This window comes from Schistocerca nitens, chromosome 4 (assembly GCF_023898315.1).
Source record: "Schistocerca nitens isolate TAMUIC-IGC-003100 chromosome 4, iqSchNite1.1, whole genome shotgun sequence".
Taxonomy (NCBI): Eukaryota; Metazoa; Arthropoda; class Insecta; order Orthoptera; family Acrididae; genus Schistocerca; species Schistocerca nitens.
This window is the reverse complement of record NC_064617.1, coordinates 772,854,367-772,873,686: the sequence shown is the minus strand read 5'-3', so window position 1 is coordinate 772,873,686 and position 19,320 is coordinate 772,854,367. Positions and strand designations below refer to the sequence as shown.

Here is a 19,320-nt window from a genome sequence, read left to right as displayed (position 1 = left end):
AAATTACCACATACCTCAATATACCTTTCAATAATTTTAGAAAGAAACGTGGAAAGATAACATTTACTCAACCATGAATTAAGAATGAAGATGGTGTTATTTCTGACCTTAGACAAGCAACAATGTTGGAACTTTCAGCTGCAGCCTTCATCATATCTCAGGTGATGCTGGAGTTGGTGGTCACGTGTGCATGAGGTTTGCCTGCTTGCTTGTTTGTGTGTGTGTGTGTGTGTGTGTGTGTGTGTGTGTGTGTGTGTGTGTGCATGCGTGCGTGCATGCATGCGTGCGTGTGTGCTTGCGCATGCAATTTACTGACGAAAGCTATGTTTTCTTTACACGAAGTAAGGATCTGTCTTTTCTTATATTGTTGATATTTCTACAAGAAGTTTCCACTGTTTGACCTGAACCAACTGTAGAAAATATTGAACAATCACTTCATAAACATTGGTGACCAACTTTCTTTCTTAACCAGTCCTCCTGTAACAACAATGTAGTTATTGGTTTTTTGTATGTGGAAAATAAGACAGTGTCATATTTAATAATGTGATAAAAAATAAAATTCAAGAAATATACAGGCAGATCTTCATCAGTTATTTAGTTAGCAGGAGCCCACAAAATTAAATCAAAATTTCAGCTGCAAGAATGTACCCCTAGACATAAGGCTTGGAGCCAACAACAAGAGATAATGAAGGTAAGTAAAAAGTTTTTCTTTTGTATATCTTATGTCTCTCGAAGCTTTTGAAACTAATGAAGACACTAAAAAAAAATTTTATAGTGATGTGTGGTAGGGTAAGATTACATGATGCCAACTGCAAATTCAGAAATTATTTAAATACTGCAAGCTGCTACTGTATACAGACAAAACTAGATACATAAATTTCTCCTCATTGCAGTGGATATCATCAGTGAGAGATAATGTGAGGATGACAGAGCCTACACATCCTCAGAGTGTGGATAGATGATACTGTACCATGGGATATAGATATAGAGGACCCATGAACCAGATTGAGAAGTTTGGGCTACGGTTTTTGTGTTCTCAGTAAAGTCTGTGACATCTAACCCCATTTTGGGGCATATTTCACAAAAAGATATATATTAAGCAGCAATGAATAATTAAGATAATGGAACAAGGGTCTCTCTCTTCTTCTGCTACTACGTATCTCTTTAATAAAGTCACTATCTCGCCAGTGCCCTATGTTCCTATATTTATGAAACTGTGTACTTTATGCATGAGAATTTGCATATTTACCCAAAAATAAATATGATCACCAATATCATACCCACCAATTCAATGATATGTTTATAGGTGCCCAACAACTATAGGTGACAGTAGGATTAAGTAGATGAGAGTACTTCTATACAAGAAGCTGTGTGGAAGAAAAGTTCCAGGGACAAAATAAAATTAGTGCTACACCAACACTCTTTTTATTCTGTTCAAGAATTTATGAATCCCAATATAAATAACAAAGTTTAGTCCTCCTCATGAATGTGTATGTATCTTTTTAATATTTATGTGCAAAATGTTTGTGTTATGTACAAAATGTTTGTGCAACATCAATCAGTGGAAAATTCAGGATGCTATAATGACAGACTGCTTTCCACCATAAAGTAGAGATATTGAGTTGCAGACAGACACAATAACAAGACTGCTAAACAAATGAGCTTTTGGCCAAAAGGCCTTCTTCTTCTAAAGTAGGTGACACACACACGTTCATGCAAGCACAACTCACACACACACACAACTACTGTCTCTAGCCACTAACGCCAGACTGCAAGCAACTGTGCAAGGCGGGAGAAGCAGTCTGACTGGTGTGGGTCACGAGGAGGCTAGTGCAGGAAGAGGGAGGGAAGCAGTGTAGGGATAGGAGCGGTATAGTGTTGTTTGTGAGAGCATACAGGATCTTTGTGGGGACAGGGTAGTCCAACTAGCTGCAGTTGAGATGTTAGACATCAGGTGGGTAGGGGTGTATGGGAAAGGAAGCAGAAAAGGAGAGAAACACAGAGACAGTGGCTGCATTAGTGGGATAGAAGGCTGTTTAGTGTTGGAGTGGGAGCAGGTAAGGGGGTAGATGGGTGATGGACAGTGACTAAGAAAGGCTGAGGTCAGTCAGTGCAGGCTGTGAAGCAGTCTCCAAAATGAAGAATGTTGTAGTGAACAGCATGATCAGAAACTGTCCACATCTCTCTTGGCCACAGTCTGTTGGTCCCCATTCATGCGGACAGATGACTTGTTGGTTGTCATGCCCACACAGAATGCAGCACAGTGGCTGCAACTGACCTTGTGGATCACATGACTGTTTTCACAGGTAGCCCTGCCTTTGATGGGATAGGTGATGCTTGTGATGACTGAATTAGGTGGTGGTGGTATGATGTATGGGACAGGTCTTCCATCCAGATCAACTACAGGGATATGAGCCATGAGGCAAGGGTTTGGGAGCAAGGGTGCAATAGGAATGGACAAGGATATTGTGTAGGTTTATGGGTGGCATAATTCCACTGTGTGTGTGTGTGTGTGTGTGTGTGTGTGTGTGTGTGTGTGTGTGGTGGTGGTGGTGGTGTTGGGGGACGATCATGGGTAGGATATTCTTCACTTCAGGGGAATGCTCTTTTGCAGCCAGATGGTGGGACTTTTGCTTTTGGGTGGGTGACTGGAGAAATAAGGCACAGGAGATCTGTTTATGTGAAAGCTTGGAAGGGTAATTCTGGTTAGTGAAGGCCTCAGTGAAACCCTTGGTATATTTGGAGAGGGACTGCTCATCACTACAGATGTGATGGCCACAGGCGGCTGCACTATATGGAAGGGACTTCCTGGTATGGAAGAAGGAAGGAAGGAAGATTGGGCTTCACATTCTATCTACATCAGGGTCATTAGAGTCAGGTCACAAGCTCAGATTATGTCAAGGACATGGAAGGAAATCAGCCATGCTCTTTCAAAGCAATCGTTGCGGTATTTACCTGGAGTGATTTAGGAAATAATGGAAAAGCTAAATCTGGATGGCTGGATGCAAGTTTGAGCTGTCATCCTCCTGAGTGCGAGTCCTATGTGCTGACCACTGCACCACATCGCTTGATTTCTTGGTATGGAAAGGGTGGCAGCTGTCAAAGTGGAGGTACTGCTGGTGGTTGGTAGGTGTGATATGGACAGAGGTACTAAGGTAACTATCTTTTAGGTGGAGGTCAACACTGAGGAAGATGGTTTGTTGGGTTGAGGAGGACCAGGTGAAGTGAATGGGGTAGAAGGTGTTGAGGTTCTGGAGGAATGTGGACAGGGTGTCCTCAACTTCAATTCAGATCACGAAGATGTCATCATTGAACCTGAACCAAGTAAGTGGTTTGTGATCCTGGGTGATTAGGAAGGATTCTTCCAGATGGCTCAATGACAGGTTGGCATAAGATACGGCTATGCACGTGCCTACTGCTTTGTAGTTAAAGCCTTCAAAAGTGAATTAACTGTTGGTGAGGACATAGTTGGTCATGCTGACAAGGAAGGAGGTTGTAGCTTTTTAATCTATCAGACGTTTGGAAAGATAGTCTTCAATAGCAGCAAGGCCATAGGGATTAGAAATGTTAGTGTAAAGAGGGGTGGCATCAATAGTGATGAGCAGGGCACCATGTGGTAAAGGAACAGGACCTGTAGGTAGTCAGTGGACGGAATGGTGGTGTCTTTTATACAGGAGCATAGGTTGTGATTAAGAGGCTGAAAGTGCTGGTCTATGAGGGCAGAGATTTCTCACAGAGGTCATAATAACCAGCCACAATGGAGAGAGAGAGAGAGATAGAGAGAGAGAGTGTCTCAGGGGCCAACCAACAAGCTGTCTGTCTGCATGAGTGGCCACTGACAAACTGTGGCCGAGAGACAGCTGGACCACCCAGTTGCTGAGTACTGCCCAACATAATGTTCTTCCCTTCAATGACTGTTTCACAGCTTGTGCCATCTGTATCCTTCCTACCAACACAAGCTTTTCTGAACTGCACAGGTGGGAACTCTCCCCGCAGTATTTCCCACAGAGACAGTGGTCATGTGTATGTGTGAAATGTGTTTGTGTGAATGTGTGTGTGATGCCTACTTTAGAAGAAGTTTTTTGTCCAAAAGCCCATTTGTTTAGCAGGATTTCTATAGTGCCTGTCTACAACTCATCATCTCCACTATGTGATGATTAGCAATCTATCCTTTTGGCTTCTGTATCGGGTTCTTTGGCCAACATTCATCTAATGATTTTACTGACGTTTCGCCAGCACGAGTGGCTGGCATTGACAAAGCTTCACCCTCCATTGCCAGTGGTGAACTTGAGCTGAGCTCGCGGCCGCAGACTATATGTACCTGGTGCGCCAACGTCCAAGGGCTTCTCCTTGGTCATTTCCGGTGCGGTTCTCCTCTTGCTACCTGCGACGGTCGTTCGCTGCAGTACGGGAAGCCAGGATCTGTTTACCTTAAGGCTTTCCTATTTCTTGTTGAAACTGTTCACATGTTTTTGTATTTCTACAGCTTCTCTGAACAAGTGCGTGTGATAGTGCTTCTCTACAGCTAGAACTTCCGTGTCGGCAAATTTTATTATGTTGTCGGTCTCAATCAGTGCGTACTCTGCCATGGCCGATTTCTCCACCTGCCCAACCTGCTATGTCGCTTATGTTCTTTGATCCTGGTGTTGATTGATCGTCCAGTCATTCTGACATAAACTTTTCCGCATGTGCATGGTATACAGTATATTCCTGACATTGCAAGTGGGTCCCTTTTCTCCTTTGCCGATCTAAGACACTCTTTGATCTTCCTTGTCAGTTTGAAAATCGTCTTTACACCGTGTTTGCACAATATACGGCCGATTCTGTCCGTCACTCTGGGAATGTGTGGCAGAAAGGCCGTACCCGACATTTCTTTTTCTGATTCCTTACTTCGCCGAGTGTTTGGCTCTGTCACACTTCTAATATAACTTGTGGAGTACCCATTGCTCCTCAGAACTCTGTCCAGGTGTTGCATTTCACATCTGAGGTGCTGCGGCTCACATATTCGTCTTGCTCATGTTATGAGCATATTAATCATGCCTCTTTTCTGGCTCAGGTGGTGGTCTGATAGTTTGTGCAGGTATCGGTCCATGTGTGTCAGTTTTCTATACGCGCTGTGTCCCAGGTTTTCATCATCCCTTGTGACCAGCACATCTAGGAATGGCAGTTTTTTTTCTTTCCTACTTCCATGGTAAATTTTATGTTCACATGGAGGCTGTTCAAGTATCTTAGGAAGTCACCGAGCTGTTCTTCACCATGGCTCCACACAACAAAAGTATCATCGATGTACCTGTACCACACCTTAGTTTTGCAAGTCGCCAAGTCCAGTGCCTGTGCTTCGAATTGTTCCATGAAGAAGTTGCCCACCACTGGGCTAAGAGGACTACCCACGGCAACGCCTTCCAGCTGTTCATAGAAATCGCCATTCCATGTGAAATAGCTCGTGGTGAGACAGGCATGGAAGAGCTTTATGATGTCTTGCAGGAAAATGGGACCGATATGCTCCAGAGCATCACTGAGTGGCACTTTCATAAACAGAGAAACAACATCAAAGCTGACCAGGATATCGTTTGGTGCAAGTTTCAGTTTCTTCAGCTTCTCAATGAAATGTCCTGAGTCCTTTATGTATGTGTCGTTCTTCCCCACGTGTGGCTGCAGCAGAGAGGCCAAGTGTTTTGCCATAGCACACACTGACTGAGACCGACCACGTAACAAAATTCGCCGACAGGGAAGTTCTGGCTGCAGAGAAGCACTATCACATGCACTTGTTCAGAGAAGCTGTAGAAATACAAAAACACGCGAACAGTTTCAACAAGAAAGAGGAAAGCCTTAAGGTAAACAGATCCTGTCTTTCCGTACTGCAGCGAACAACTTTCGCAGGTAGCAAGAGGAGAACCACACCGGAAATGACCGAGGAGAAGCCCTCGGATGTTGGCGCGCCAGGTACATATAGTCTGCAGCCGTGAGCTCGGCTCCAGTTCACCACCGGCAATGGCGGGTGAAGCATTGACAATGCCAGCCACTCATGCTGGTGAAACATCAGTAAAATCATTAGATGAACGTTGGCCGAAGAACCCGATACAGAATCAAATAGGCAGTTTGTCAACAAGTGGCCAAAAAAGCCTTAACAATTTTGAATCTATCCTTTTCTTAATATTGTCATTATATGTTTATGTGATACATGTAGCTCCTGATTTTTGTTATACCTTATTTACAAACATGATAACCTAGTGTAATTGGTGTGTAGGTGCACTGTGTATCACACAGTAATACTTCACCCGGCATAACTGACAGATTTGTGTTAAAAAATATTGTAAGAGCTATGATTTACTGTTAACAATGTGTGACTCATATTACTCAATAATTCAAAAGTATATGTTTGTAACTATAATGTACACTATGTGATCAAAAGTATCCGGACACCTGGCTGAAAATGACTTACAAGTTCATGGCAAGCTCCATCGGTAATGCTGGAATTCAACACGGTGTTGGTCCACCCTTAGCCTTGATGACAGCTTCCACTCTCGCTGGCATACATTCAACCAGGTACTAGAAGTTTTCTTGGGGAATGGCAGCCCATTCTTCATGGAGTGTTGCACCGAGGAGAGGTATCAATGTCAGCCAGTGAGGCCTGGCACGAAGTCAGCATTCCAAAACATCCCAAAGGTGTTCTATAGGATTCAAGTCAGAACTCTGTGCAGGCCAGTCCATTACAGGGATGTTACTGTAGAGTAACCACTCCACCACAGGCCTTGCATTATGAATAGGTGCTCGATCACATTGAAAGATGCTATCGCCATCCCCGAATTGCTCTTCAGCAGTGGGAGGTAAGAAGGTGCTTAAAACATCAATGCAAGCCTGTGCTGTGATAGTGCCATGCAAAACAACAAGTGGTGTAGGCCCCCTCCATGAAAAACATGACCACACCATAACACCACCACCTTCGAATTTTACTGTTGGCACTACACATGTTGGCAGATGATGTTCAATGAGGATTCGCCATAACCAAACCCTGCCATCGGATCACCACATTGCCGTGATTCATCACTCCACACAATGTTTTTCCACTGTTCAATCGTCCAATGTTTACACTCTTTACACCAAGTGAGGCATCGTTTGGCATTTACTGGCCTGATGTGTGGCTTACGAGCAGCCACTCAACCATGAAATCCAAGTTTTCTCACCTCTTGCTAACTGTCATAGTACTTGCAGTGGATCCTGAAGCAGTTTGGAATTTCTGTATGATGGTCTAGATAGATGTCTGCCTATTACACATTATGACCCTCTTCAACTGTCAACGGTCTCTGTCGGTCAACTGACAAGGTCAGCCTGTACGCTTTTGTGCTGTACGTGTCCCTTCGTGTTTCCACTTCACTATCACATCAGAAACCATGGACCTAGGGATGTTTAGGAGTGTGGAAATCTCGCCTACAGACATATGATACAAGTAACACCCAATCACCTGACGACGTTCGAAGTCCATGAGTTCCGCGGAGTGCCCCAGTCTGCTCTCTCACAATGTCTAATGACTATTGAGGTTGATGATATGGAGTACCTGGCAGTAGGTGGTAACACAGTGCACCTCATATGAAAAACTTATGTTTTGTGGGGGTGTCCTGATACTTTTGTTCACACTGTGTATATAGATTTTCTCTGACTTGTCACATGTCTATGTGTAAAAACACACTGTACAATACCAGGTGTCAATATAAATCGCATCAAATCAGAGTTTTTATGTTTATATATGCCAGGTAATGGGGTACAGTAGAGGTAGACATATAAGAGAATAGTTTTGTCTACTGTTAATGTAGGATTTGGATGAGGGATGTGAACGTTTTCCTGCCAGTGGGCAAGTGATGAAATAGAGAAGCCAAATAATGTGGAATAGTTTCTGCTGAAGATGCAAATAACATTTTCCTATTATTTTGCATTTTTTATTTCATTCATCTTCATAATTTGAAACAATGCTGATCATAAACTGTTTCTGTTAAAGTCAAAACTGTTTTCCAACAAAGAACTAGTCATAATGCATTTTTGGCAGTTTATGTATGACATTTACAATGAACTTTTCTGAACACTCTTTTGCCTGTGTCAAAGGAGTGACATGTGATTATGTGAGTTTTGAATCTACAATGAAGATTCATATCTCAATTATGACTGGCAGTAGCAGATCAATGCAATGAGAAATTATATGTCTTGTGATAAAAGGAGAAGCAACTAACAAATTTATTGATGATTAGCACCAGCAGATCTAATGATGATTATTGTTAGCAGATCAATGAAAGCAGACATTTTATACCTTGTGACAAAAAGAGCAACAGCCAATGAAAGACAAGGAAAAAAGATGAAACTAATTATAACTTGGAATGACAAGTTTAACTGCACATTAATTTTGAACATTGTGAAGAATGATAGAAGTTCATAACTTATCTAGAAATGTTAATGCTAGGTGAAATAAAAAAAGAAAAACAAAAATATAACCTCTGTCCTGGTTAAAGCTATTAAATTTTTATGTAAGTCAATTTTTGACACAGTTCTAGATGACACAAAAAGTTATATAAATCTGAGAACATTTTCTGGCTCTATAAAACTAAAACACCATGGCCTAGGGGTTAACATACTAGCCTATCAATCCATATGTTCCACAATGATTTTACCACAACCTGTATTCTGAATACATATATGATTATGGTAGTCAAAGATGTATGATATAAAGTGTCATTCATTTAGTCACAGCAGCCTTGACAAAAATCAGCTGAAGGATCAGATGGTAGAAGTAGTAGTAGTAGTAGTAGTAGTTGTTGTTGTTGTAGGAGGAGGAGCAGCAGCAGCAGCAGGAGTAGTAGTGTTCATCCCTGGATCACTTTTACAAGGATACTGGACATGTACCAGTATTACAGTTTAAGAACAAAAATAACAAAATGCTTACATATAGGCATTTACATACTTACAGATCAAGTTTTACAGTTTTCTTGAGTGAATACATCATTGAATTATTGGTTTGATGATGGTGGACATCTTTATTTTTGTGTAAATATGCAAATTTTCATAAATGAAGTGTGCAGTTTCATGAATGTAGGTACACGGCACGGGCAAATTATTGAACTTGCTACAGAGATATCTAGTTGTGGAGGACAGAGACATTTTTTCCTTTCTAACTACTTTTTTCCCTAACTGAGGGACTAACAGTTCTGAAAGCTAGGTATAGCTTTTCTATTAATGTAAATGAGTGTTGTCTGTTCTGTCGTACATGTCCAACAGAACAGACAACACTCAGGATTATGCAGCCTGTACCTCATTTTCTAAAATGGAGGAAGGGGGGAGAAAGGGAGAGGGGTAGTTGTGAAATCATGAATTCCAGACAAATATAAACAAGCACAGTGGTTGTATGACATAAATTTCAGTGTGGAGGCACAAATATTGTTCAGACACCTAAGGGAATCAAGAATTTGTGTGTAGGAGGTGTAAAGGACGAGCGATGCTGCAATGTAGTATGCGACAAGTTGAGAATTTGAGTCCGATGGAAGGCATGTACAGGTGGTCGAGACGGTTAAGGCAATTGTCCAAGAGAAGTAGAGCATCCAGGTTCAACTCTTGGTTCACCAGACATTTTCAACTTTTGCTACTGCAATTCCCTGTGCAGCTAGGAGTCACTATTACCCAGTTGCCATTTTCTGTTTCTATCCTCTTCTTTACTTCAGAAAAAAGTAGTTTTTTGTGTCTATAGGCAGAGCTGAAATAACTTGAATGACCACTGAAATGAGAGATTTAGAGAGATGTTCTCTCTCAGAGTGTTGCAATTTATTGCAAGTATAGTCTAGAACTCTAGGGTCACATTCATCCAGATTAGAAAATAATGCATCTGTTACAGGTGAAAAGCAAGATCTCGTTACCTGATAGCAAACTAGTGACACCATAAGCTTTTCTGCCACCTGACTGGAGCTAAAACGTCTTTTATCTTTTTCATTTCTTTTTGCTAAATGATCCCACAATTTGGTCCACAAATCAACACGATATGGAACAAGTCTCTGCTGGGGTGACAGCAGCATCATAGCAGTATTCCACAACGTTTCTTGTGATATGGACATTGTGAGACGGTTGATCTGAAATATAAAGTGATGTATTTCAAATAGATATTACATTTTCCAGCTGATAAATTTTTCCCAAAACAAATTACTGCTCTGTATAATGTATATTACTTTTATGACTATAATCTCTGTATAAATGACAGTACTTACTTTTACTTCAATATTAGTGATTCGTGAAATGGTAGTTAGTGGCAATAATCCTAACAAAGGCAGTGCATCAGAAGTTATTGTTCTGTAGGAGGAAGCATAAGCACCACCAACTAGCATTTCCTGTAGAATTTGTGATACATTCAATCTCAGTGGCTTCTCAAGAAAAGTTTTAAGCAACTGCAAGAAGAGCAAAGACAGATGAGAGGCCCAACTTCCAAATCATGCAGTTATAAGCAAATTAAGTCAAATAAAAAATATAAAACCATGCAAAGTAATAGAATCTGCAGTGATGTGAAGCTTTATTACACCATTATAGATAAGTATTTTTAACTATTAAATGATAGTTATTTATCATATAAATACAAGACAAAAGAGGTGCAAGACAAATTTTGGAGAAGTGATTTACTATCACATTTGAATGAAGATGTGCACAAACCAGAAACACCCAATATCATGTTGCTAAGTGTGAAACAGAAAACACAAACACACACACACACACACACAGAGTCACAGTAGCACAACTCACACACACAACCATTGTCTCTTGACTGCTGTGGCTGGATTGGGAACTGCCAATGCACCTGATGGTATCAGTAATCTGGCTTGAGTGGTGGGGGTATGGTGGAGGCATGCTGCGGGGAAGGGGAGGGATAGAAGGGAGAAGGGTAGGGGTGGGGAAAGGTGTAGTGCTGCTTGTAGAACGATACTGGAGCATTCTGGGAAAAAGGTAGGCTGCTATGTGCAGTCAGGTGGTTGGGGGATGAATGGAGAAAGAGATAAGTAGAAAATGGAAAAAACCTAGTGAAAGTGTTGGTGGAATAGAAGGTTGTGAACTCTAGATGGTGCTGGCTGTGAAATAGTCACTGAAGTAAAGCACACTATGTTGGGCAGCATGTTCAGCAACTGGGTGGTCCACCTGCCTCTTGGGCATAGCTTGTCGGTGGCCATTTATGATAACAGACACCTTGTTAGTTGTCATGCCTATGTAGAAAGCAGCACAGTGGCTGCAGCTTAGTTTGTCAATCACGTGGCTGCTTTCACAGGTAGCCCTGCCTTTGCTGTGAAAGCAGCAATGTGAACTACAAACTAAGCTGCCACCACTGCGCTGCTTTCTACACGCACAACAACCAACGAGCTGCCTGTCTGCATGAATGGCCACCAACAATTTGTGCCAACAAACTGTGCCGACATACAGTTGGACTACCCAGCTGCTCAATTTGCTGCCAAACATTATGCACCTAGCAGCCCTACTTGTCCCCACCATGTCCCTGTATGCACACACAATCAGCACTACACCCTACCCCACCCTGCTATCCATCACCCTCCCCACCTCAAACCTCCTCCTTAGCCCCACCATACATGTCAGACTGCTGCGCCAATCATACATAGTTGCAGTCTGCAGTCTGGCCACAGTGGGCAGAGACAGTGGTCAAGTGTGAATTGTGCTTATGTGCATGTGAGTGCATTTTCTATTTTAGAAGAAGGCCTTTTGGCTGGAAGCATAAGTGTATAGCAGAATTTTCATTGTGTCTATCTGTGACTCGAGCTCTCCTCACTATAAGGCGAGTAGCAATCTATCCTTTTCATAGTAATGTTGTTAAAAATTCATGAATAAGGGTTTTGTTTCAAAATTTGGTAGAATGTCTGTCCTGCAGCGGCACGTGAAAAATATGACATACGCAAACTGAAGATAGATCATTAAAGTCATCACAGAATTAACACTTCACTCGAAAACGATTTCATGGTTACACATATCCCGAGTAACTTATTACGGCATCCGAGGCTGTTTATAGCAATGATACCGATCCGATGTGACTCCCGGCACAGGTGGTGCGCTAATCAGCGTCTGGAGAGAACTGGGGCCTTTTTCTCTCGCGCAGCATTCTTACATATAAAGTCGTGGTGCGGACGGCTAAGGGAACGCCTGATCAAATGCGCTCTCCCAACTAGCCGCTGGGCTAGTAATGCACCACTTTAAGTTATCAAATAAATCATTGCTTCCTTTGCTGATGGCCGATGAAGCTCTCAATTTAAATGTGCAATCAGCACACAGGTAAGTAATCATAATAAAAGTCTGACGTGGCTAAGTCAAATATTTTGGGCGAGAGAATTAATTTAATTACACTACACGCAGTAGATGAACTCTGAACTTGCCCTTTGGAGATACGCTATCGCTATAGTTTTATAGTTATTCAGTTGAAACTTCTCACATCTTTATGATTATAGCGGATCTCCCTTCTACTTAAATTTAAACATCCTAGCTTTATTTATTCGCCTACTTAATCCATCTTGCTTCCTTAATTTCTAAGACAAAAACCAGAAAATCATGAATTTCAACTAAATTTTTAATTTGTGAGATCCAGAATACTGTTTCTACTAAATTATTATGCAAAAGGAATCTAAATATAAATTTTTAAGTTTCTAGCTCTTTTCTGTTGTGCCAATGATTTTTACAGAAAAACATCCAAATTTCGAAAATGGTTAAAGTTATTGAACTGATATCCAACACATATTGATTTAGTATTACTCCTGACATGCTAGAAACGTTTCAGGTTATTTACTTGATTTTTGAAGTATTGTGCAACATTTATGACGTCAGAGCTAGTTACAGCGGACTAGGCTGGCACACAATGGAAAGACTGATGTGAATTTTATAAGGCGTGAGTAGGCTGCTTCCCTACATACTCCAATTTATATTTTATTATTATTATTGTCATTGTTGCTGTTGTTGTTGCCGGAGACTAAATGCTAGCTAGCATTATTTCTAATGTCCCAACTTTTGTCAGCATTAATAAATGCTATTGTGCTTTCTTAGCAGCTATTCCAAAAAATCCTATTATCAATTTCCCAAAGGCAGCAGATGTGTGGTTCCTAGGCAATGCACTCCTTTCAGAGTTTAATAGACCACAACTGTTTGAATGAATTTATCATATATACTTGGCATAAAGCTGATAGTGGCTTCCTCTAAATTAATGGAGTCTTTGCTACATTTTCTGCAAGCAGTTGTACAAAATATTTAACTCTTGCACTCAATCTACTCCCAAACAGTTGAGTGGGAATTGTTAGAAAAAACATGGTTATTAGTATTTGAGAAATACTTTGAGAATTTGCTACCTACAACTACTATAAAATTACCAACATCTTTTCAGGGAGCATGGCATCATTAGTAAGAGGTTCAGCATCAGTACACATTACATTATGAAAAGTAAATGTTATGGGCTCATATCAGAGACACCAGACATTTAGAAGCTGTGCATCTGCTTAGGACCACTATTTACATGTAACTAAATTACAAAAACATAGTGAAGAAAACTGATTTGTGAATGAAAACAAGAACAATGTTTACTTGGTGGGAGAACCAGGATTTAAATACCACTTAGAAGGTAAAATTCCCAATTTAGTCATCCATGTATCTAAAGGACTCTGTTTATGAACCTTATGGGATAAAAATAAAGTATCACAGACAAAAATCTCTAAAAATATGGACTGAAAAGGTCAGCCATGTTGTACCTGCTAAACCGAAGGGTTAAAAGAAAATGATAATTAATGAATCTTAGTATAAACAAGACATTTACAAAAGATAAAAAGATGCTAAGACAAGAACTGTAGGATGTGTAATGGAGAACAACAGACAAGGAAGACAGAATTTATCACACAAGGCCATGAATACTATAATTGACATACAGCAAAAATTTGTTTCATCCCTCTGGACCATGTAAACTCCCAATAGCAAGCATATTTCATCTTATCAATTTAAACATGACAGAACTGGAAGTCATAAAAGGAAATGATGATTGTAGTTACAATTGAGGCTCTTACACATCTTAAATGAATGCTCCAAGACAAGAATGGTACTTGAATCATGGAAGACAGTGGAGGTGATGTCACTTTACAAAAAGGGAGGAAGAAATGCCTGTGAGAGCTACAGAGGTATAAGCCTATTACAGTACATATTTCTTACAAACTCTACACAAGAAGTACTAAAAATAGGGTGAGAAATATTTCTGATAACCTCCTAATGGAGGAACAAAATTACTTTAGAAAGAGTTGATTTTGTAGTGAGAATTTACTATTGCATGACACTTAATTGAAAAATGACAAGAACGCAACCTCAATACTCAGATCATATCACAGATAATGAAAAAGCTGTCAACAATGTGAACAGAAGCAACCTTGGAACATCATTGAAGAAACAAGGATTACCGAGGTATTTAACACAGATAATAAAGGGTTCACATCAGCAAGACGGGGGTGTAGCCTTTGACTTACTGTATTCTAAATATACTAGGACCTGGACTTCCCAAACATTTACTCTGATAGAACACTTCAAGAATCCAGGTACTCTGATGGAACACCTTGTTTATTTTGAAGATTAATAAAGTTTTTCAAACAAAGAAAATCCTGTTAATAAAGTTTATTTAATGAGAAAACTTGTTTTGTTCAGCGATTATTTCAATTTTAAATTCTAACTAATGACACAGAAATCATAATAAAACTTTTAAAAAATAATCAGTATAGTTGAAATGTAAAAAAAGCCAAGTTATTAATAATTTTCATGGAGCACTTCTGATGGAACACCAGTATTCTAAGGAACACAGTTTGGAAAAACCCTGATTTAGACATCATTTTTAGACACTGGAAACCGGAGTTAAACAAGGTGTGAGATTAACATAGGACACACAAACATAAATACTCTTCTTCTTGATATTGACCAAATAATTATTCATAAGACAGAAAAGTAAGCAAAACAATTTTAAACCAATAGGAAAGAGATATATATGAGGACTAAGGAACAGAGAGCTCCAGTAAAGACAAAACAGGCTGAAAGTTTGCAATATGTCACCTAAATTAAATATGAAGATCAGCCAGCTCAGAATTTCAGTAAAAAAACTGAAGTTAAGGGCTTCAAAGGGAAATTTCCAGTTCACTCCAAAATAGTACTGTATAAACAGTCAATAGAACAGGTGCCATATTTTCATTTGTTAGGCTTCAGTATTAGTAGTGAACATGGCAATGATGTCACTAATAAAGTAAATAAGCTTCAAATGGTATGTAGCACAATACACAGAACAATGGGTGGCAAGGCAGGACAGGATATAAAGTTAAAATTTTGGAAAGTAATGGCTACTCCTATTCTAAAATGTAGAAGTGAAACTTAGACACTTACAAAGAAAAACAAAACAATTATGGAAGGAACAGTAAAGGACTTGTTTGGAACTTCTGTCACCAATACTGAAATCAATTAATTACATATCCTGTCAATTTACTTTATTGCAAATAAGCTACTAGTAAATAAAAAGATAATAGTGACAACACTTTTCCTGCTAAGCTACAATATAAACATAAATGTTACTCCATTTACACCTCCACTGGCTCTTCTATATACAAATAAACAAAATTTTTTTGGTATTATTGAGGTTCAACACCTATCATGTAAAGAAGATATAGGTAATATTTGTAAGGAAGTCAGTACAAATGTGCATTTACTGAAAATGGTCTTAATCTTCCTGGACCATGATTCCTTCAGGCAAACATATATTGAACTGAGACATCTGTATCTTTAGCATGGTCTTGAAATTGGTTGTGGGGCACCAGCAGTCTATACAGACAGGCTTTTTAGACTGAAACAAAGACAATAAGAGTGGTAGCTAAGGTAAAAAAAGAGAGAAAGGTTTGCACAAATTTTCAGAAAATATAAAATACTCATCGTCTGCTCTATGTCCATCCTGCAGGGAATCAAGTTTGTGAAACTAAATCCAGAACATAATGTAATGAACAGCAATGTACTGTTCCATGACACAGAGAAGGGAAAACTTTCACAGGTTTATGGCTAATATAAAGGCTACACACTGCAGTCCACATACAATAGGAACAATTTTTTAAAACAGACTACCATCTGATCTTAAGACAGTCAATTTAAACACCTTACAGAATAAACTGAAGCATTTATAAAAAGAGAATTGCTGTTTTTCAATAGTAGATTTCAAACTGTAATGTCTCCTTGTGAAAGTGATACTGCGAATAGCTGTAAGGTTGTTTGTGTAACAAAAACAGATAGCTCCACATTTTCACTTTTTGTATCAATTTATCCATTTACCTTTCATTGATAAAAGAAGTACAATTAGTACAACAATGTATCTCAATATATGTGTGAACTTAGCTGTGGCAATGTCTGAAAACTGTTTGTTATATGGACAGCAAATAAATAAAAAACAAATAAATAAATAAAGTAAGGATTCTTTAATAAACATTAAGTGAAATCACTGACAGGTATTATTTACTGATAGAACTACTTCTTCAAGGCTGGCATTGACATAGAAGAGAATGCAAACAAGCCTTATAAATGTCTTCAAATTTTCATGTCCCCTCTCATCCCCAATGACTATCATTCAGAATTGATCAATGAAATCACGATCTCAATCAAATTCTTTGAGAAATTCCTTTACTGACCTGAACACTTAAAGATTCTGGAACACATGAGCAATAGCATCAGCCTCATGACCACAATATTAGTCTAAGGTAGTCAGATGCATCAATGCTACACTTAAATTCCTCTTCACAAAGTCAGCATTAATTGCCAGTTCTAGGTCTAAACATGGTTTCGTTTCACCTCCTCCTCTCCTTCTTTATCCTTTCTACTTCCGTCAAATACTTTTCAACAGCCATTAATGTTTACTGAGCCTCGACAGCTATCATTTTATTTTCCATCGACTAAATGACAGTAAACTTCTTTGGGAAAACAGAGATGTCTGCAATGTCGGTGAAATCAGCAAGAGGGAACATCTTTAAATAGATTATGCAAAGCTATCAGAAATCACTTGATCTAAGCCACATGTCCCAAAGTCCTACAGCTACTTCAGTTCTCTCAGAAATGCCTTATTAACAGTTGGTCATCCATGGACACCTTTCTGTTTCAGATTTACCATAGAGTGAGATGCAATTACTTCAAATCCTTCAACTAAAGTTTTTATAGCATTTCTTCCCAAAAACAATAAAGTGAAGTGCCTGCTCAAAATCTGGCCCAATGCACTATCCCAGAAATGTACAAACAGATAAATCTGCTGCTTATGGCTACTTTATTCAAACTCTCATCAAACCCAAGTGTGCCCATGATATATGCATCATGAGTATCCTGTAGTTTTTGAGTGAAAAATGGCCTCAGTCTGAACATAATGTCATAATTTACTTTTGACTTCTGAAGTTACAGTTTGGAGGTAATCACAGTGTCTGGGAACATATCTGGTAAGAGATTAACAAAGTTACCAATGTCCCTATGGGAGTGATGCCTCACTGCACCCAACAGATGCAAACAGATCTCTCTCTTTGTCGCAGCACCCTTCTGCATGTTATCCAGCATCATTGGCTATCGCCCAGAAGTTCCTGTACAAGACAGCATGATGAACTCCTTCCCTGCACCATAGCTGACTAAAAATACCTGGAGACTACTTAGAAGTACCACTTTTCTTCACTGAAACTGATAGTTTTATTTCCCAGTGCACTTACTGATGCAAGGAAATTGTCACAATTGTTGGAAGTTATGATCAGTTGGCTACATTCAGTAGTGGTAGGCACCACTGCAGGATCTAGTCTGATGCAGTAGCATTGAGGCCGTGGCTGTTTGCAAAAATTAGCATGGATGTAGGCACTGTCCCCTTCCTGATAGCGAGCATCGCAGGCTTCTCACCACTTGTATGTCTTGATGATGCCTGCTTGCCCATAATGCTGAGCAAGTAGTTAATTTTACAGTGCAAGCACCAAACACTGAATTTTTCAGACATGTGTTTTGCAACCCACCAAAATTCTGGATCCTCAGTTCAGTGAGGGTTAAATGAACACTTCCACAGTTCTTTGAATGAGCCCTGTGTTAACATATGCATAAGACAGAATCACAACTAAATAACATGGCAAGGCATCTCCAAGAGTTCATGAAGATGGAAAGACATTATTTTAGCCATAGCACTAAAGCAGTATAATCAGTCTTATTCATACACAATTGCTGTCAGGCAGATACCTGTTGGCATGCTACATTAGTAATATTTCATTATACATCCAAAACAATGTACTATACGGGTCACTGCATGTCAAGTGGTCTTCTTTTGGAAAAAACATCTCATAACCATGGATTTTGATGAAATTTTGTGTTAACATTTGCACATGTTCCGCACGAACATTTATAAAGCTTCAATTTCACCTATTTAAACATTCCAGGGTGTGATGGAATGTCTACCACATTCTATTCTGATTTTGCAGCTGAGTTAGCTTCTCTGTTAACTATTATCTGTCATACATCAATTGAACAAAAGACTGTGTCCAGTAGTTGGAAGAAAGTACAGATCACACCCTTCTACAAGAAGGGTAGCAGAAGTGATCCATGATAAAAAAAATCTATCATGTGAAACTCAAACTCCACTTTTCTCACACGACATCCTGAAAACAATCGAACAAGCCAGTCAGGTGAATGCAGTGAGTCTCTATTTCTGAAAAGTATTTTACTCAGTGCAATGACTACACTTATTAGCAAAAGTACAGTCATGTGGGGTAACAGCAAAATTTGTGACTAGGCTGAGGATTTTCTTGGTATGGAGGATGCAGCAATTTATCTTGGATGGATAGTCATTGACAGATGTAGAAGTAACTTCGGGTATGTCCCAGGAAAGTGTGTTGGGACCCTTGCTGCTCATGTTGTATATTAATGCTCTTGCAGATGATATTAACACCAACCTCAGACTTTTTTGAAGATGATGCAATTATCTATAATGAAATACTTTCTAAAAGAAGCTGCATAAATATTCAGATATTCAGTCAAATAATGGAAACTCCAGGTAGGAATATCAACAGTGTAGGAAAAGACAGATTGCTACTTACCGTCAAGTTACAGACAGGCACAATCAAATGTCTTTTAATTGTGTCTGTCTGTAACTTGACATGTCTTCTTTGCAGTAAGAAGCAATCTGTCTTTTCCCACATTGCAAATATACAGTCAGATCTTGTAAGACTTCAAAGTGGTGCTAAGATTGCCAATTTGCTTTAGATGCCCAGAAATGTAAAACTCCACACTTCACAAAGAAAAAAAAGTTGTATC

At 39.5% G+C, this 19,320-nt stretch overlaps 1 protein-coding gene across 4 annotated transcripts in view; it reads right to left on the bottom strand.

Moving 5' to 3' along the window:
* The window catches only part of LOC126253107 (protein pigeon), a 486,240-nt gene that overhangs the window by 130,552 nt on the left and 336,368 nt on the right, over positions 1-19,320 (bottom strand). For 3 of the 4 annotated variants that reach the window (XM_049954213.1, XM_049954212.1, XM_049954215.1), the window contains 2 exons: positions 10,239-10,415; positions 9,894-10,103 (listed from right to left, as the gene is read on the bottom strand). In XM_049954213.1, the coding sequence (XP_049810170.1) occupies positions 9,894-10,103; positions 10,239-10,415 (387 nt within the window). The remainder of the gene's footprint in view (positions 1-9,893; positions 10,104-10,238; positions 10,416-19,320) is intronic. The other variant, XM_049954214.1, reaches the window with a different exon arrangement.